Source organism: Gracilinanus agilis, chromosome 5 (genome assembly GCF_016433145.1).
Source record: "Gracilinanus agilis isolate LMUSP501 chromosome 5, AgileGrace, whole genome shotgun sequence".
Taxonomy (NCBI): Eukaryota; Metazoa; Chordata; class Mammalia; order Didelphimorphia; family Didelphidae; genus Gracilinanus; species Gracilinanus agilis.
Window position 1 is genome coordinate 213,142,056 of NC_058134.1, and position 21,537 is coordinate 213,163,592.

Below are 21,537 nucleotides of genomic sequence, written 5' to 3' on the forward strand. Positions count from 1 at the left end.
AATACTACTTCCCTTACAAGATCTCAATTAATCTTCAGTCAAAGTTACCTTCACCATCTTAAACTTAGTAACATTAGATTAGGAGAAAGGTTAATTAGTGAGTGAGATCAAGTCAAGTTATTCAAAGCACTTTCCCCTTTGGGGAAAGTGAAACCAACAAGTTTATTGGAGATTTTCAATAGCTTACCTCCTCCTCATTCCTAAAATCCACTTCCCCTCTCCCTGTTTTCCTGAAGTTAATAAATCCCTTTCCTAGTTGAATTTGAGAGCCTGTGTGAGGTTATACCAAGCTATACTTACCACCAATATACATTACCTAGGCAAAAACTTCATCTAAGCAAGCACTGGAACAACTGTTGACCAGAGAGCAGTTCTGCTGATTGAGAAGACAACTTGAACCTTTTATCTATATCTCAGGGTTTAGGGAATAATCTTTAAACAGTGAAAGTTGCTAATCTCAGTGGTATCAATTCTTATCTATCAACTAACTTAGCCCTGAATTAGTCAAGCCTGTTCAGTCTCCATTACTTGACCTAAAGGAGATTCAGTTAACAGTTATTTCCTTTTGAGTAACTGTTTCAAGAGGGGGAAGGGGAAGAATTCTATTCACTCCTACCCCTCCCTCCTGGTAGAAAAGCAGCATCCTCCTTGCTCTGACTCCATTACCAACCATTGCAAATCTGATCCAGTTCAACAAAGGTTAAAATAAAATACATTGCTAAGAATGTCAATTAATCCTATAACTCTTAGCCTTGCACCATCACACTGACTCTGGGAAGAGACTTAAAGATAATTCAGAGAATCTTGATCATAGAACTCTGAGGAGTCTGTAGTGAATATAAATCTTCACAGGATCAAATAATACCTAGACATGCCAAGGTTGTTTCCCTATTATCTCATTAGGACAATAATTCCAACTGTGCATTCACCATTCCAAATGAGTACAATTTATCTCTTACTGCATGAGTTATAGCTTCCTTTATTTCCTACACAGACCTGTAGTTTTTTTTCCTCTAGTAGAAGCCCACAATTAGTTGTTATTAAATTCTAAAACTCTAATATGATTAATATTCTCCTTAGCTATGGTTATGCTTACACAGTTAATTTAATAACTGGGACTAACTTTTCTAAAATCATAATTGCAGTTGCCTAACTAAAGGATTATACGTGATCACATGGTTTATGATTAATAATATAAAAGCAATAAAAGCAATTTCCTTTCAGAATGCAGTATTTTGTTTCACCATGTTGATCCCTTGGATAATTCTGAACTCCATACACAAATAGATTGCACTGTCAGTAGAAAAACTGGTCCATCAATTTTCTATTTTACATCATCTAGTATTCTACAAATACCAGTCTCGTTGGCATGAGTAGATGGGTGGAATGAATAGGAGCAACATGTATGTGAATAACATGGAGAACACCACAACTGCAATAGTGTATTGATAGTGATAGTATAGAGGAAAAAATGGTGTTGTCTCTGGTCTCTGTAGCATGGCGAGGTTACCTAAGAGTGCCACATCACAATGAACAAGGCTCTACATGGTTGCCATCAGCAGTGAACTCAGCTTGCATATGCATCAGTTTGTGTCCAGTCAAATGGGGCTGATTCCTTTTCTCTTTGCCTGGATCTGCTAAACTCTGATTCAGCATGGTCCAAATTCCTGTTTGTAACTTTGGTCTTGCCTTTTGTCTGTAGAATTGCCATTCCCGCTTACTCTGGGGTAAGCAAGGGCATATCTTGATACTGTTCAGAACTGATAATAGGTGCCAGTATTTCGAATAAGGTCAATGATGAACAAAAACCCATCACCTTTCACCCTAGCTCATTATATTACTGAGGAGACATGCTTCTCTCTGAGAGGTTTTGAACATATTCTTTGCTCTCTCAGTGCACTTCTTAAAGAATCACCATAAAAAAAACATTTTTAAGTTTTCCTTTAATAAGGTAATAGTGGACCAAAAAGAAGCTCTGTAACATTAGACAAAGAAACAACCAGGAGGAGTGATTTCTGTCTGTCTTAGGTCACAATCCAAAAAAAAAAATCAACCTGGAGCTGTTTAGCAGCTGATTAATCAGGTATGTATTAAATATGGACTTACAGCACCTTGATCCACAAGCCATGATAATAGGGTTTTCCTCACAAGCATAAATAAGTTCTTCTATTGCTGAAAAAGCAATAGAACTCAGACAAGTGACAGTCACTTTCTTCTTCACATTTATTTCCTTTTCTTTTTTTAAACCCTGACCTTCTGTCTCAGAATCGATACTGTGTATTGTTTCCCAAGGCAGAAGAGCAGTAAGGGCTAGGCAATAGAGGTTAAGTGACTTGCCCAGTATCACATAGCTAGGAAGTGTCTGAGGTCAAATTTGAATCTAGGACCTCCCATCTATAGCCTGGCTTTCAAATCACTGAGCCACCCAACTACCCCAAAAATTTTATTTTAAAGAGCTAGAAAAAAATAATAAAATTCATCTGAAAGAACAAAAGGTCAAGAATATCAAGAGAATTAGTGAAAAAAATATGAAGGAAGGGGACCTAGCCATACCAGATCTCAAACTATATTATAAAGTGATAATCATTAAAATAACCTGATACTGGCTATGAAATAAAGTAATGGATCAGGGGAATAGATTAGGTACACAATTCATAGTAGTAAATAATCACAGTAACCTGGAGTTCAATAAATCCAAAACTCCAAGCTTCTGGGACAAGAATAAACTGACAAAAGCTGCTGGTAAAACTCAAAACGGTATTGCTAAAACTAGGAATAGACCAGCATCTCATACCACATACGATAAGGTCAAAATGGGTATGTGATTTAGACATAAAAGGTGCCATCAAAAGCAAATTGGGGGGGCAGCTGGGTAGCTCAGTGGATTGAGAGTCAGGCCTAGAGACAGAAGGTCCTAGGTTCAAATCCGGCCTCAGACACTTCCTAGCTATGTGACCCTGGGCAGGTCACTTGACCCCCATTGCCCACCCTTACCACTCTTCCACCTATAAAGCCAATACTCAGAAGTTAAGGGTTTAAAAAAACAAACAAACAAAACAAAACAAAACAAAAAGCAAATTAGGAAAGCATGGAATTGTTTGCCTGTCACATCTATGGAAAAGGGAAGAATTTATGAACAAACAAAAGATAAAAACATTACGTGATTAAAATGGGTAGTTTTGATTACATTAAATTTAAAAAAAATTTGCACAAATAAAACCAATGCAACCACGATCAGAAGGAAAGCAGAAAACTGCAGAAAATATTTGATAGCCCGTATCTCTGACAAAAGGTCTCATTTCTCAAATATATAGCTCTCATTTAAATGTATCAGAATACAAGTTATTCCCCAATTGATAAATGGTCAAAGAATATGAGCAAGCAATTCTCAGAAGGAATCAGAACTACCTATAGTCATATGGAATAATGTTCTAAATCACTTCTGATTAGAGAAATTAAAATTAAAACAACTCTGAGATACCACTTCACATCTATCAGATTGGCTAAAATGATAAATGTTGGAGGGGACGTGGGAAAATTAGGACATTGATGCAATGTTGGTAGAGTTGTGAACTGATCCAACAATTCTGTAAAATAACTTGGAACTATGCCCAAAGGGTTATAAAACTGTGAATATCATTAGTTCCAGCAATACCACTACAGGGTGTGTGTCCCAAAGAGATAAAAAAATGGGAAAAGGCTCTATTTGTACAATAATACTTATAACAGCTCTTTTTATGGTGGCAAAAAATTGGAAATTAAGAAGATGTTTATCAATTGGGAAATGGCTGAACAAATTGTGGTATATGAATGTAATGGAATACCATTGGGCTATAAGATATGAAGAGCAGTAATCTCAGAAAAACTTGGAAATACATACAAAAAATGAATCATAGTGAAATAAGTAGAACTGGAAGGCCACTGTACACACTAACACAATATTGTATAATGATCAACTTAAAGGACCTAGCTATTCTCAGCAATATAATGATTCAGGACAATTCCAAAAGACTCATGACAAAAAATGCTGTCCACCTCCACAGAAAGAACTGATAAGTTCTGAATGTACATCAATGCTTACTATTTTAGCATACTTTCTTTTTTGGTGTGCACTATTTTTACATATGTCTTCTTCTACAACATGACTCATATGGAAATGTTTTGCATGATGATAATGATGATATATGTATAACCCATATCAAATTGCTTGTCTTTTCAATGAGAGAGAAGAGTAGAAATGGAAGGAGAGAATTTGGAACTCAAAATTTTTATTAAAAAGTTAAAAAATTTTACATGTAATTAGAAAAAAATTAAATATTCTTAGAGATTTTTATTAAATCCCTGATGGTTACTAACATGACTCTGGACTACCTGCTTCAAATAACTTCTAAGAAAAACGAAATATATGTGAAGATCCTTTTGTATCTCTATAAGAAGATTTTTAAAAAGCTTTGGTTTTGAAGGGGTTTTTGTTTTATTTTTTGTTTTTTGTTTGTTGGGAAGTGAGGTAGAAGCAGTGGAGCTATCCAATATTGCTGATTCCTCATTTCAGCTCATGGAATTAGATCAGTTAAGCAAAAAGATAGGCCTGCTAGACACACCAAGAAATATTTGTGCTTTTTTTATATTGATATTCATACCTATAGCTATTTAATATGTTTTAAACTGTAAGGTCAAAGCTACACAAGAAAAATTCTTTTCTATGTTATATCACCTACCTAGTTTGGGAGTAAGATCATTTGAGCCTCTTTAGATTGTGATTCCCTTTAAGGAATTCCCTTTAGGGAATTATTTTCTCTGAATTTTTTCTCAATGCAAAAGAGATTGGCCTAACCTCATTACCTGGTTACAAGGAGTTATCCTTTCTCTTGGACCTTCTTAAGACCTTTTGAGACCCCATATTTCAGCTTTCTTTGATGTGTTGTCTTCCCCCATTAGATTGTAAGCTTTTTGAAGGCAGAGACTATCTTTCTCGTATTTGTATAGCTAGACCCTAGAACAATGACTAGTATATAACAGGTGCTTAATAAATGCATATTGACTATTGATTTCTCTCCAACTTGGATGTGAATTTTTAAAAAATTCTTTAAAAATATGCCTTGAAGGCAAATAAAGATCCTAATGGCTACAGTGATGAATTTGCTCCAGAGCAGGCTAGCTCAGTGGAGTTAGCTCAACTGGTTGAATCCAGTACACCATTAAAAAATTGAGAAAAGAGAAGATTCTGCCTGAGGGCATAGCAACTCAAACACTCTGGTTCAATAAAGCAACAGAGGGACAAGGTTATAGTCCATAGGGTAGACTATTTGTTTATTTTAAATTTGTTTACTTTTAAAAGTAAATAAAATGAGTAAAGAAGAAAAAATAAAAAAGTAACAATTGAAAGTTTCCATGGGAGTAAGGACCAAAGAACAGAACCACTGAAGGAGGTTGAGGTCCAGGGAACATAAAACAAAGTCTCAAAAAACAAACAAAAAAACAGGGAATTGGAAACAGCTTCTAGAGGAGCTCAAAAAAGAATCTAAAAATCAAATAAGACAGAAGAAAAATGAAGAAAAATGGCAGAAAGAAAATAGTAGCCTAAAAAAGCAAATTAGGTCATCTGGAAACAGAGGTATAGTCATTGAAAGCCAGAATTCACCTGCTGGAAAATGAGGGAAAAAATTGGAAGAGAAGGATGACTTGAAAAGAAAAATGGACCAAAAGGAAAAGGATAATCAAAAGGTTGTGGAAGAAATTTAGTCTTTAAAAATTAGAAGCTAATGACTTTATGAGACATCAAGTCACAATTAAACAAAATCAAAAGAATAAAAAATAGAAGAAAATATTAGATACTTCATTGAGAAAACAACTAACCTGGAAAATAGATCCAGGAGAGAATATTTAAGAATTATTGGACTACCTGAAAGTCATGACCAAAAAAAAAAAAGGCCTAGACATCATACTACAGGAAATTATCCAAGAAAATTTCCCTGATACTCTTGAACAAGAGGGTAGAGACTAAAAGAACCCACAGATCACTTCCTGCATTAAACCCCCAAATGACAACTCCCAGGAATGTTAAAGAAAAGTTCAAGAACTCACAGGCAAAGGAGAAGATCCCACAAGCTGCTAGAAAGAAGCAATTCAGATATCATGAAGCCTCAGTCAGGATTACACAGGATATGATTACACTGAAAGACTAGAAGGTTTGGAATATGATATTCTAGAAGGCATGGGAACTGGGTTTACAAAAAGAATGGGTTATCAGAGAGAATAAAGTGACAGTTTAAAGTCTAAAATACCATTATCATTTCTAAAAGCAATAAAAGAAATAGGAAGGGAAGTACCACTTAAAATAAATACAACATATGTAAAATCTATCAAGGAATTCTCAAGACTTATATAGGTACAAATACAAATAAAGGTACAAAAAAATCTGATGAAATATAGAATGATAAATAATGGGAGAGTTATTCATTGGACATGGTCAAACACTGCCAATATAATAAAAATAATACTATTACCAAAAGTAATTTATAGATTTACTGTTCTAGAAATTAGTCAAGTAATATTTTACATAGTTGAACAAAATGATATAATTCATTTATAGAAAAGGCCAAGAACCTCTAGGGAATTTTTTTAAAAGAAGGAATGTAGGGAAAGTATATTATACTATGTCAGCTATCACAAAATATTATCTTGCACTGGCTAAAAGATAGAAAAGTGTAACAAATGGAATGAACTACACTTGGAAAAATATGAAATGAATTAACACAATAACCCAATGTTCTATTATACTTCAGAATATAAATTTCTTGGGAGAAACTCTATTTGCCAATTACTTCTAGGGAGATTGGAAAATAGTCTGGCAGAAAGTAGGTTTAGACCAATACTCTATAACACATATATCATAATAAATTTTTTGAGTGAGCAATAGTAATCTAATATTTGATAAATCCAAAGACTTAAGCTTCTGGAATAAGTATATACTATTTTACAAAAATAGCTAGGAAAACAAATTGACAGGAACTAGGCATACACCAAAATCTCAGACTGTATACCAAGATAAGGTCAAAATTGGTACATTATTTATACATAAGAGGGGAATATGGAAAAATTTGGCTGTCAAATCAGTGGATCAGTGGATTAAGGGAGAGTTTATGACCAAACAAGAGATAGAGGAAATTATGGGAAATAAAATGAATAATATTTATTATGTGAATTTAAAATATTTTTGCACAAACAAAACCAATATATTCAAAATTAGAAGGAAAGTAGGAAACTGAGAAAACATTTTTACAGACAGTTTCTCTGATAAAGGCCTCATTTCTGAAATATATACAGAAATGAGCCTAATTCCTAAAAATAAGAGCCATTCCCCAATTGAGAAATAGTCAAAGGATTTGAACAAATTTCAGAAGAAATCAAATAGTCATATAAAAAAATTCTTTAAATCACTTTTGATTAGAGAAATGCTGATTAAAACAACTGAGATACCACCTCAGACTGGCTAATATGACAGAAAAGGAAAAAAGACAAATGCTGGAGGGGATGTGGAAAAATTTGGAAGTACACTCTTGGTGGAGTTATGAACTGGTCTAACCATTCTGCATAACAATTTGAATTGTGTCCAAAGGGATATAAAATTGTGTATACTCTTTGACCCAGCAATACCAGTACTGAGTCTATATCCCAAAGAGATAAAAGGAAAAGAGATTAGATGTAGGGAATATTATCTGTTATTAACTGGTAGCTATTGATGGTCTATTGATAGACTATTGGAGATTCAATTATTGGGGATTGATGGTTGAAATTATTGGTTGAGTAGAATAGGATAGAGATCAGTTATACAAAAAAAACTTTATTTATTTATATTACATTCTAAAGGAACAAGGATAGGAAAAGGAAATGCAGATATTGAATAGGAAATATTCCCTAATCTAAAACTTCTAACTGAAACCAAAAAATCCAACTAAAACTCTGCGAGCAGTGTCTTCTGCCTAAAACCAAGACTACTATGAATTCCTGAATCTATCTAAAATATGTAATAACTATCTTACTAAACTAATCTATTTAATTATCTTCTTAAATATAATTTAGAAATCCAGACTCTGCTCTCTATCCAGTCAGAGAAAGAGCTTATCAGACTTGATCTTCTACTCCAAGTTACTCTTTGGTGCCCCCTGGTGAAAATTCCAGAGAGCTACACAGCTACTCTTCTGCTCAGCTCAGGAGTTGCATACAGATTCTCCAAATGAAGTATCATTAATCTCTTCCTAAACGTTCAGAGCCAGCTCCCTGGACACCTTTCCTCAACAAGGAAGATCCAAGGAGTAATTACTGGTTAACTGACCTTTCCCAAGGCTACTTGGGAAAATTCTTTCCTCTCATCCCTTTAGGATTCTACTCTGAATTAAAGGAGTCCAGCTTATTCAAAAAGATGTCTTCAGCTCTATCACTTATTCCAATTAATCAAGAATCTCTAATTGCTTACCTAATTAACAAATAACTTATTATAGAGTATATGTACAAAATATTTATATGAATTCTTTTTGTGGTGGCAAAGAACTGGAAGTTGAGAAGCTTGCCTAATATTGGGAATTGCTGAACAAACTGTTGGTATATGGTTATGATAAAATACTATTGTGCTACAAGAAATAAGCAGGATGGTTTCAAAAAAACTGGGGAAGGTCTATATTAGTGATTCCCAAAGTGGGCGCCACCGCCCCCTGGTGGGTGCTGCAGCAATCCAGGGAGGCAGTGATGGCCACAGGTGCATTTGGGAGTGGTGAATAACTGTAAGGGGCTGATGATCGTATGGGACAGGGGGTGCTAAGTAATACTTTTTCTGGAAAGGGGGCGGAGGCCAAAAAAGTTTGGGAACCACACTGGTCTATATGAATTAATGCACAGTGACATGAAAAAACTGGGAGATCACTGTAGACAGTAACAGCAATATTATAAAGATGATCAACTGTAAAAGACATAGCTACTCTAATCAATACAATGATCTAAGACAATTCCAAAGGATCCATGATGAAAAATGCAAATCACTTCCAGGGAGAGAACTGGTGAACTCTCAGTACAAATTGGAGTATAATTTTCTCATTTTTTTAAATTTTTCTTGCTTTTTTTTTCAAAATGGCTAATATAGAAATACATTTTGTATAATTTGTAGCATATTACTTGCCTTCTTAATGATTGGGGGAAGGACTATAAGGAAATAGTGAATTAGGAACTCAAAAATTTAAAAAACAATGTTAAATATATAAATAATAAAATTTGGATATAATAAAAGTCACCATACTTTTCTTTTTACTTTAGTAAGACTTTTTTTCTAACTGAGGGTAAACAAAAACAAATTTAAAATGTAAGAGAACTTTATTTTGACTCTCAATTGACCTACCATGAACTTAGAAGATAAATTCCTAAGGAAATTAATCTTTTATTACTTACCAAATTATTCCTTCCATTCCTGCCAAAAATATTTGCTTTTCCTTATTCTTGACATGTTACTTTTTGACAATAGTATATATTTTTAATAGCAGGAAATATTAAATGGGACTCATATTCCATGAAAATGTTCATTTTTTTCTGGTCTTGTAAGTCCAGAATTTTTAAAAACTGTTTAAAAAAAAAATATTACTTGATAGCTCTTGTTTCATGACTTTGCTCACTTCAAACTCTGCATTTAAACTGCCTTTATGCTCCCTCATGATTCATTTTTACTATCAAGACCTATATCAAATCTACTTTTGCCAAGAAACCTTTCCTAATTAACCTAACCACACATAATAAAAACATATTGTAGTATTTTACATAAGCTGAATAACTGTTATGGAAGACATCCATATTTAATTTGATGACCCTTTAAATTAAAAGACTATGATTTTTCAGTCTTTAAGCTGAATTACTATTATATAAAATGTATTTTTAAATTTGCATTTTCAAAGTTGTCTTTAATTTTAAAAAATCATTTCACATGTCATTTGTCTTGTCTCACTAAGTGGATTTCAAAATCCTTTTAAGCAAGGATAATGGACCTTTTCTTTGCTTTATAACACTACACTTGCCTCCAAATCCAAATCAAAGATGATGGACACATAGTAAATGTTCTACAAAATGCTTAGGAGTATTTAAGTAGTTAATAGAATACTAGACTGTGAATCAGGAGGATCAGAGTTCAAATCTGGCCTTGGACATAGGCATAACTTTGAGCAAGTTGCTTAACTTCTGTGTGCCTTAATTTTCTCATCTACTCACTCAAGACTGCTGTGAAGACAAAATGAGAGTATCCTAATTAGTCCAGTGATAGGTATGTCACAGATTGAAGTAAAGAGGGTAAAACTAAAATATTGGTAAGAAATTTACATATGGAGAGCACCTATATTTTATCCTAAAGTACTTGTAAGAACTATCTTTAAGAAGCACACTGTCATAAAAAGACCATATACATATATTTTAATTAAGAAATTTTACAGGAGTATTTTTCAACAAAAGCAGTTAAACTATTCTCAAACTTGCTTTAAATTATCATGAAATAAGCAGTTATTTAAAATAATTTTTATCATTTTCAGAGACAACAAATTTGAGAATATAGAATATATTTATCCTTTTATCCATTTGTAAAAAAATCAAAGCCTTGAAAATGCAAAAAAACAGTTATGAAGAAAATCCAAAGGGTTTATTTTCTAATAAGGATATGTGTGTATTTATATATTAAAATAGCTGTAATTCCATAGCAAAACAAGCATATATATGAAGTTATATTTGGTTTAAGACAAATACTAATTAATTAAATATATTACTTACCATTCAATATTATATTTAAAATAAACTCCAACCAAAATGTGTTGTGATTTTCCATATTCTAGGTTGTCAGAAAACAAGTTACTACCAGTTAGCTAGTGTTTCAGCATAAACTTTAAGAGTTTTATTTCTAAAGAGTAATATCTATGTACCACCTTTCAAAGCTTAATAGTTCAAACAAAGCACAAAGAACCCAAACCAGAGACATGAATCCAAACTTGACAACTAGTCAATCCCTTTTGGTGGCATGAGATATCGTACACTCCACCCCACCCTAACTCTGACTCCCTGATCATCCACTCTTATGTCTGGAAGATGTCACATCTGACAATTTAATTCCTAAATTCCAATCCTTTAGCTTTATTTACTCAGAGTTCATCTCTATGTCCCAAGAACTTCCTCCCTCTCCCCCTCCCAGAACAGGAGCCAAGCTGGGAAGATGAAGGCAAGTTGGGTTATCAGGGGGCCACAAAGCAACTAATGTCTCCACTAGGTCTCACATTTGGTGCCTGGAGCATCGTAGAAATTTCCATATTCTTCCTTGTTTGGTAGAATTGAACTCATCTTGTAGGTGACTTCATCTCATTCCATAGAAACCTATTCTCCTTCTGCATAGTAGATATGAAGGAAGAGGTGTAATGGAGTCATGTCTCATGGAGCACATATAGACTCCCTGATAGATAGAGGGTCCCTTCAAATACCTGAAATTACTGAAAAGTTCCTGTTCTAGTGGGTTAACAAGGGCCTGGGGATGAAGCTTCCTCCCTTAGGAGATGATGAATGTCGACATCCTTGGGATCGTAGAGTAGAAAGAGAAAGGCTGAGATGAGAGAAAGGACGGATGAGGGACTTGGGTGGTTGGGCAGGTTATAGCTGACATAGCTGGACAGGGGCACTATGTCAGCCCCTAAGGGCACTAGTCTACAATTTCCCATAGAAACAGTAATGATGGTTGACCTTTTCTGGTCAAGGATTCAGCATATGCTTCATGTATTGGTTATTCAAGGGATTCTAGTGCATTTAAACTTGAAATATTTCAGGGGAATGGTAATCTCAACAATTTGGATATTTTCCCCATTGGTAAAGCTCTAAACCCAACTATACTTTAATTCACTATTCAGTTCTTACCCAAATGAGATAATGCTTGTAAAGTGCTTAACGCAGTGCTTGGAGCATGAAAAAATGTACTATAAAAATATTTATTTTATTCTCTTCCCTTCTCTATGTTCTCCTATAAATGTTCAACAAAGGATCTATCCAGCATGACTGAGGCTTTCCTCTAAATCTTTTTCAGGTGCAGAACTGAAATTATTTTCCTTCATGTCATCATTTTAAAAAAAACACATAAGACATTTGTATCATATGAGCATACTCATGTAAAACAAATTCTCACACTGGTCATATCCAAAAATGTGTTATAATATGTGTACAACCCAGTGGAATTGCTTGTCGGCTCTGGGGGGTGGGGAGGGAAGAGAGGAGGGAAAGATAATGAATCATGGAACCATGGGAAAATATTAAAAAATAAAAATTTTAAAATGTGCTATAAAATCTTGCATATTTGTCCATTATCTCTCTGTCAAGACAGAGGTAGTGCTCATCAACAGTCCTCAGTCCTCTGGAATTATACTTGATCACTGTATTGATCAGACTTCTTAAGTCTTTCAGAATGTTTTTTGGTTGGGTTGGGGTTTTTTTAATATGGATGTTATAGTATAAATTGTTTTCCTGGTTCTCACACTTCTCTCTGCATCTATTCATAAAATTGTCCTAAGACTTAGCTGTGTGACCCTGAGCATGTCATTTGACCCCCATTGCCTAGCCCTTACCAGTATTCTGCCTTGAAACCAATACATAGTATTGATTCTAAGGTGAAAGGTAAGGGTCTTATTTAAAAAATTGTTCTAAGATTAGTCTAAAAAGCCAACTCCCCATTTCTTACTGTATAGTAGTATTCCATTATATTCAAACACCATAATTTGTTCATCCATTCTCCAATTTATAGGTGCTCCCTTAGTTTCCAGTTCTTTGTCTTTACTAAGAGAACTGCTATAAATATTTTTTAGACAAATAGGACCTCTTCCCAATCCTACATTTCTTTTGTGAGAGGTTTTATACAAATACTCATGTTTATGATGTAGCTGGAACTGTTCTATAATTGTTTCCACCATATACCTCTCCACTTTCCTTTGAATCATATGCAACTTGAGATTTTGTTTTATGGAAATTGGGATACTATAAGATTAACAATAGTGCAACACCAATGGGAAACATTTAATTTTAAAAATTGGATTTTATGCTTGGAGTAGCTTTATATCACTGAAAGCACTGCAGGTTTTACCAAATGAAATCTAGCCTACTCTCTTACTCCTAATCATGGATTCAATTCATTGTTCATTTGCAGTGTCTGTCCCAAATATATGTACTGGTAAAAAAGAAATTCAATGAATTATCCACCCAAATACATATTAATCTAGAAAATAAGCACCCATAAATGAAAGTTGGCATGAGGCACATAATATTGTTTTCTACAATATCATGGATTATTCCTAATAAGCTTGGTAAAAAGCATTAAAGTAAAATGATATTATTTGTTTTGGACTTTAAAAGGGCCTTTCTGACTAATAGCTATTTTTAAAGCTAAGCAGAGGTATCTCTTGTCTCTCAATAAAAATCTCATAAAAAGGAATGAGTATTTGAAGGCCTCAGTAAAAATTTTAGTTGTCAGAGTTTGGGAAACAGTTGTCTTTTGCCTCTAGCCTTCCTGTATCTATTTTCTGTTCTCTCTTATCCCCTCTCCGAACACTAAGGTTAAGAGATGTTAGAATTAAATGACATCAATATAAATGGTCAAAGCAAATGAACAGGCAGTTTTCTGAAAAAGAAATCAAAGCTATCTATAGTCATATGAAAAAATGCTCTAAATCACTTTCGAATAGAGAAGTGCAAAATAAACAATTCTGAGGTACCTACCACTTCACAGCTAGCAAATTGGCCAATGTGACAGAAAAGGAAAATGATTAATGTTGGAGGAGAGGTAAAAAAAAATTGAGACACTAACACACTATTGGTGGAGTTATAAACTGTTCCAAACATTTTAGAAAGCAATTTGGAATTATGCCCAAAGGGCTGTAAAACTGTTCCTAACCTTCGATCCAGAAATATCATACTGGATCTATTTCGCAAAGAAAAAGGAAAGAGGAAGCATCTAGGTGGCTTAGTGGATTGAGAGCCAGGCCTAAAGATGGGAGGTCCTAGGTTCAAATCTGGCCTAAGATACTTTTTAGCTGTGGAACCCTGGGCAAGTCACTTAACCGCCATTGCCTAGCTTTTATTGTTTTTCTGCCTTGGAACCAATACACAGTATTGATTCTAAGAGAAGGTAAGGGTTTAAAAAAAAACAAGAAAAGAAAAAGAAAGGAGTCTAAAAGCTCAAAAATATTTATAGCAGTTCTTTATGTAATGATAAAGATTAGAAAATTAAAGGGATGTCCATCAATTAGGGAATGGCTGAATAAGTTTTGGTACATGATTGTGATGAATACTACTGTGCTATAAGAAATGATGAGCAAGATGGTTTCAGAAAAACTCAGGAAGACATATGAACTGATGCAAAGTAAATTGAGCAGAGCCAGGAGACCACTGTACACAGTAACAGCAATATTTGTATAATGATTGATTGTGAATTGCTTAGCTAGTCTCACCAAAACAATGAACCAAGACAATTCCAAAGGACTTATGAAAATGTCATCCTGAGAAAGAACTGATAAAGTCTGAATGTAGGTTGAAAAACATTTTTTAAAACTTTATTTTTCTTGCATTAGAAAAATATATGATCGACCACATAGTGTGATAGGTAATTCGGGTTTTGATGTTAAAGAATGTACTGCAAATATGAATAACATGGAAATGGGTTTTGAACAATGATACATGCATAACCCAGTGGAACTGCTTGTTGGCTTTGGGAGGGGGAAAGAGAGCGGGGGTAGAGGGGATCATGAATCATGGAAACATGGAAAAATATTCTAAATAAAAATAAAAATGAAACTTCTTGGTTTTTATGTTTTGTTTGTCTTTTGGCGGGGTGGTGATGGTAAGGGGATCTCTATTCTCTTTTGCAACAAGTCTAATACTGAAATAAGTTTTGTATGACTACACATGTATAATCAATACAAAAGTGCTTGCCTTCTAAAGGAAGGGAAAGAGGGAATTTAGAATTCAGAAATTACAAAAAACAAATGTGAAAATTTGTTTTTACATATAATTAAGAAAAAGTAAAGTAACATTCAGTAAAAATGACATCAACATGTGGTCATCAGAAAGTATAATTTGTTTAAATTTACTGTAAAACTTTTTGACTGTGATCAGAATAATAAGCATTTAGTGAAAATCTATTATATGTAAAAGTATCAGATACTGGTCTTTGATATAGCTTCTAAACTTTATTTGTGTCAGTAAGGTTAACTCAAAGGCCAAAAGACTTAAATTGAGGACTATCAATTTATTGAATTTCAAATGAAGACTGAAATTTCAGGTTCCAGAATTATTCATTTTCAAGCTTAAACTCATATAAAAATTTTCACTCAGTCACATTATTTCCTTAAGTATTTCTTTAAAACTATGTAACTGATAATTGTTATTTTTAAAAAAGAATCAAAGGAATCTATATGCAAAAATTCAGCAATAACAAACTTGATTTTAACACTTATCATGATATTGTTCTAGTCAAGAATATGCTGTAAGAAAAGAATACTAGCATTGTTACTCATTTTTACAAAATAGCACCATGATCATGTAGAAGATTAACTTTTTATTTTTTCCTTTTGTAGCCTTTCCTCTGTTGTTACTTGAATATAATAATTTTAAAGTTATTCTTATAATGAATATACCTCTAAATCATTACATTTTTATTTCTCAAAAGAAGAAAACTGACAAGATAAGTTCATTATTTAATTTCTATAGTAGTAAATTTTGTTAGACTCTATCAGTTTCCCCTGCATGAGCCATCAAATTAGCCAATATTCCTCTGCTAGTTTTTAAATTAAAATTTCATTAATAATTTTTTTCAAGAAGGAGCATTTGAGAACTTCTTACTCCTTAACATTAAACAAAAGTCAAACTGCTTAACAAATCTTCTCACAGTGATTAGGTAAATATATATAAAGTGAATTACTTTTCATCTATACTAACTCTGACTAACCAGTTTGCAGTCAGGGAATAAACTGTGAGAATGAGCAAATTAAAAAAAAAAAAAAAAAAAGGAATCCCACCTTGAAAATTATAATGGTGACAGGGATTCTCAAGACATAAATTGGGAAGAGAATGATTCCAAAACATCTATAAGCAAAGCCTCAAAGAAAAACACAGTGGAGTACAAACTCAACTAGAATTCCTGGAAGATAAGAGTTAAAATATTTTCGAATTGAAATTAGAACACTAGAGAAAAAAATTGAAAAAAGAAGTTATGGAAGAAAAAGTATAGAGAGAATTAATAACCTGGCAAAGAGGAATAATGTCTTACCTGATGGACAAATTCTTTGAGAAAAAAGAATGCAACAAATGGAAGCTAATGATGCCTTGAAACAGCAAAAAATACTTAAAGTCAAAAGACTAAAAAATAGAAAAAAAAATAAAAGATCTTATAGCAAAAACAAATGACCTAGAAAAAAGACCAAAGAGAGAAAATTAAAGACTAATTGGGCTACCTGAAAGCCATGACAAAAAAGGCGAAATTTCAAAAAATCACAAGAAAATTGCCCAGATTTCTTAGAATCAGAAAGCTTAGTAGACATAGAAAGAATCCTTTCACAAAATAATCTACATAGATATATGACCTTAATATTAGAAATACAATACAAAATTAAAAGAGAAGATCATATAACTCTCACAGCTTTAGACAGGACATATATTCTTAATGAAATAAGGGATAGAGCCTATTAAAAAAAGAAGAAATAGGTAACTTCGATTACATGAAACTAAAAAAGCTTCTGCTTTTTAGAAAAAAGTTAATGTATCTACAATGCTAGCCATCAAATTGGAAAAAAAATCTTTATATCAAACTTCTCTGACAAAGGTTTGATATCCAAAATATGTTTTTAAAAAAAACCGGAATAAATACACATGGGGGAAGAGAGACAGAGAGGTACATACAGATGACCAGAAAACATTCCTCAATCCAAAGATAGGAACAAAGAGTTCTCAAAGAATTGAAAACTACCATCACATAAAAGAATATTCTGAGTCACTAATAACAGGAGAAATGCAACTCAAAACAACCCTGACATGTCACCTCATACCCTACAGATTTGGAATTATGCCATTGAAGTCCTTACCCTTTGACACAGAAATTCCGTTACAGGGCTTATACTCCAAGGAATCTATTCAGAAGAAGTCTCAATCTACAAAAAAATATGTACAGCAGCACTTTCTGTTATAGCAAAAATTAGAAACATAGATTTCCATTGATTGACATCAATGATACATGAGTGCAATGGAAAATTATTGTGTGTAAAAAAAATTCCAAAACAAAAACTCTTAAAGGATATATCAAAGTCCAGAGCTTCCTTGTAAAAAAACAACTGCAAATAGTCATAAAGAAATGATTCAAACACAGATGTCTCACCATCTGAATGACACAGAATATAATTACTACTACAAGGAAGTGAGCTCAGAATATGATCCTAGAGGGGGCAGCTGGGTAGCTCAGTGGAGTGAGAGTCAGGCCTGGAGACGGGAGGTCCTGGGTTCAAACCCGGCCTCAGCCACTTCCCAGCTGTGTGACCCTGGGCAAGTCACTTGACCCCCATTGCCCACCCTTACCACTCTCCCACCTATGAGACAATACACCGAAGTACAAGGGTTTAAAAAAAAAAAGCATAAAAAAAAAAAGAATATGATCCTAGAAGGCAAAAGACATAGGCTTACAACCAAGAATAACCTACTCAACAAAACTGAATATATTCCTACAGTGAAAAAAAAAAGGTCTTTAATGAAAAAGAGAACTTTGAACATTCCTATTAAAAAAAAACCCAACAACCAAAAAAACTGAGAGCTGCTTAGAAACTGTTTAAGTACCAACACAGGAATCAAGAGAAACGAAAACATACAAACCTAAATAAGGATCAACTTCTAATAAGGAGATATGATACAGGTGTCACCCCCTGAACCCTTTCATCATGAGGTGTCACAGAAGAAGTCTAATTAGAGAAAAGACCCAGGAGTGCTTGTGTTAGGCCTCAGCCAGGGAAAAGGAGAAGAAAGTTAGAATTATCTTACATAAGCAGGGTGCAAAATATATAAACAAGGAGGAAGGAACTGGGACAGGAGCTGTCCCTTTAACCTCACTCTCATCAGAACCAGTCAAAGGTAGAATAATTACACCCACAGGCCCCACTGAGTTGGGTATATGAATATATTTAATTCAACAGGGAAATAGGAAGAAAAGGAGAGAAAGGGAGAATTAGAGGGAAGAGAGATTAAGGGAAGAATGGAGCCTAAGCAAAACAAACTAAGGATGTACAAAATTTTACACAGCTTTTTTTTGACATGCAAAAAATTGGAAACTGAGTGTCAATTAACTTAGTAATGACTGACACATAATGCTAGATAAATGTGAAAATATTCACCTTACTGGCATGGAAAATCTGCTTTACATGAATTTAAAGAAAAGAAATGGGAAAGAATGGAAAAAAAAGTATTAATGTGGGCAAAAAGAGAAAGTTAGAACCAGCTAAAGATAATTCTAAGGTTCTGGGGAAAAGATGAAAGGTGAAAATAGGAAAGGCAACTAAAAATGAAGATGAATGATGAATGAAGAAAGAAAAGATAAGGAAAATCATTTAGAACCCAAAAAGAGGTTGAGATGACCCTGCAAACTAGTCAAGTGGAAATAGGCCTGGCTAGAGACTTCAAGAGGATGCTGTCTGTGGGAAATGAATGAAATGGTATAAAAAAAGTATAAAGGTCAAGGTAGTCTGGTGACGAGAAGGAGAAAGGAATGGAGAGACAGAAACATGAAAATGGGCTTGCTTAGGGGAGAAGCCTGGAAATCAGGCAAGCTCACTAAAAAGGGCTACAAGGGGCCAGGGAATGCGGAAGATCCAGGCTGAACTGAAGGATTGGAGAATAGTCATGATGTAGTAGAGAGGACCTGGATGAGATAAAGGCACCCCAGGGTCCGTGCTAGAAGAAATAGGAGAAACACAAGGGGCAAAATGTTTAGAAAAGGGACTCGTCCCAGGGAGTTTCTCCATCACCAAACTTACCGATCCCTAGTCCCACGACAACTCGGCCGCACAACAGCGTCTCCTTATTTTGCGCCACGGACAGCACCACGGAGCCAGCAGTGAAGAGCGCACTGGCCAGCAGGATGGCGGCGCGGCGTCCAAATACGCCGTTTAGGGCCCCGCCGGCCAGAGCCGAGACGGCAGCCGCCCCCACAGTTCCAGACACCAGCAATTCCTGCCACAGCGCATCCAGGCTAAGCTGCCGCTTCAGCAGCAGCATAGCCCCGGACACCACTCCGGTGTCATAGCCAAAGAGAAAGCCGCCCAGGGCTGAGAAGACCGACACTACATAGACGAAGGAAGGGGTCTCGTCCTGTTGGAACTGCCGCCGCGCCGCCCGCTCCAGGTCCCCGCTGCTAGTGCTGGAGCCAGGGCCGGGGCCACCACTACCCTGCAGGCTGCAGAACGACTCAGTGGCAGCAATAAGGCTCTGCTCCCCAGTGGCGCTGGCCCAGTCTGGATCTTGTTGCTTCCTCCGCCTCTCGCCCATGAGGCTGCTCAGGCTCCGCAGGGTATACTCCACATTCTCGCTTGCCTTGCGATTCATAGGGGAGCCTTCGCCTTCCCCTATGAGGAAGAAAAAGAATCTCCAGGGCCGGGTAGGCACAGCAGGTTGAGGAGCCTGGAGCTAAGCGGAGCCTCCGCCGCCGCCGCCGCTGAAGCTGCTGCTGTTGCTGCTGCTGCTGCTGCTGTTGCTGCTACTGCTGCCGCCGCCGCTGCTGTGGCCGCCTCCTTTTCCTTTCTCTTCCAGGAACTCAGCAGGAGCTCATGATACCTGATGCTGCTATCGCCTTCCTTTTTCTTCCCGTTTCCCTACCACAGCTGCAGTTGACACATAGGAAGGAAAACAGATGCCTGCTGAGGTGCTACCGAAGCTGCAGAACTAGAGTCCAAGAGGAGTTGGGAGTCTGAGCTAGTCTCATACTCTCCAAATCAGACCTCCCCCCCGATCCCCAAAGCTACGAATCTGGCGCAGCTGAGCTGAAATGGGAGGAGGAGCCCCACTGATCACATGTGGCACTGGCAGGAGTTGGGAATGTTTGAGCTGTTTTGCCTCTGCTCAATAGCTGCCCTCCCGGTGGGAGCCCCCAACTCTTACAAAGGCTAGCGGTGGGGCTGCTAAGGGCTTCCCCTCGAGATGGCCCAGGGAGGAAGCAGGCAATAAATTAGTTTGGACCTACATCTTATTGACATCCAGCCCCTCTGGGAGACTAGCAACAGCTTGTTGGACTGGTGGAGAAAAAGGAACTAATCTGTGTTTTGCTCCTCTCAATATGCTAACCTGACCTCTTTGGGGTCAACCAGCCTTTTGAGCTGAGATTGTGAATTATAATTGGTGCAATGTAGGGACCCACTGGGGCAGCCTTCCAAAAGGGAAATCTACTCACGCTATTCACTTAGTCTGGTGGAAGAAAACTTCAATTCTCTTCTTACCTTCCTGGCCAGGTATCCTGGCCTGGAAAGAGTCTGAAGAAAAATGCTTTGGTGTGGTTTTTGCCCTGCTAAGTGTTAATATCCTTTAGGAAAAATAATGTATTAGCTGGGCAAAGTTGGGCCTACTGTTAAATGTGAATTATATGTGAGGGGTAGGGGGAAGCCGGCTAATGAGGATACAGTCCTCGAAGCATGCACTGGTACTTGTTTCTTGACAACTAGTGTTTGTGTTTGTGTGTCAAAGGTGGAGTTGTTGAACCTGCTTTTGGAAATACATGATGAAGTGTAATGGTAAGACCTTGTAGTGATAATTATAGTGCATAGATATTCCATGGATGTTTCCTTTCACTCTCTTTTGGGGTTCCTTCTGAATTTCCAGACTTCTTTCTGCACTGCCACAGACTTCCCCCTTTGGAACTTCAGTCTGACCTGGTAGCTTTCACTCTCTAGGACCTGCTTCTGATGGGTAAGTTCTTTTTAGACTGTAATTTTAAGGAAAGTACCCAAGCTAGATATATTCATTCTTTTTTTTCTTATCCAACTTGTCTTGATTGAGTCCAAATGACCTGCCTGACTTACCAACAGTGGATCATGTCAAAAGCAAGAGAGCAACTAATTCATCAATTATGTCACATCCAGAGGTAAACTCTATGGTAAAAAGAGTAAATGTGGCTGTCACTTTTAGTTTGAATTTATTCTTCTTTTTTAACCCTTGCCTTCTGTCTTAGAACCAATACTATGTATTGGTTCTAAAGCAGAAGAACAGTAAGGGTTAGGCAATTGGGATTTGCCCCCAAAGTCACACCGATAGGAAGTGTTTGAGTTCAGATTTGAACCTAGGACCTCCTATCTTTAGGACTGACACTCAATCTGCTAAGCCACCCAGCTGCCCCCTTGAATTTACTCTTGTTAGGGATCAAAATAGTGGAGAGGATATTGCATTCCCATATAGAGATATTTTTGTACTTCTATTCTTGCTATTTTTTCTCAGTAAATATACTTTTGTGAAAGCTAATTGATGTTCATA

The 21,537-nt window shown here is 35.8% G+C and overlaps 1 protein-coding gene across 1 annotated transcript in view; it reads right to left on the bottom strand.

The window, feature by feature from the left end:
• Positions 1 to 19,623, bottom strand: part of SLC2A13 (solute carrier family 2 member 13) — a 134,599-nt gene extending 114,976 nt beyond the window's left edge. Inside the window, exon 1 of the mRNA XM_044679105.1 lies at positions 19,056 to 19,623. Within this exon, the coding sequence (XP_044535040.1) occupies positions 19,056 to 19,623 (568 nt within the window). The remainder of the gene's footprint in view (positions 1 to 19,055) is intronic.
• Between the last annotated feature and the right edge of the window lie 1,914 nt (positions 19,624 to 21,537).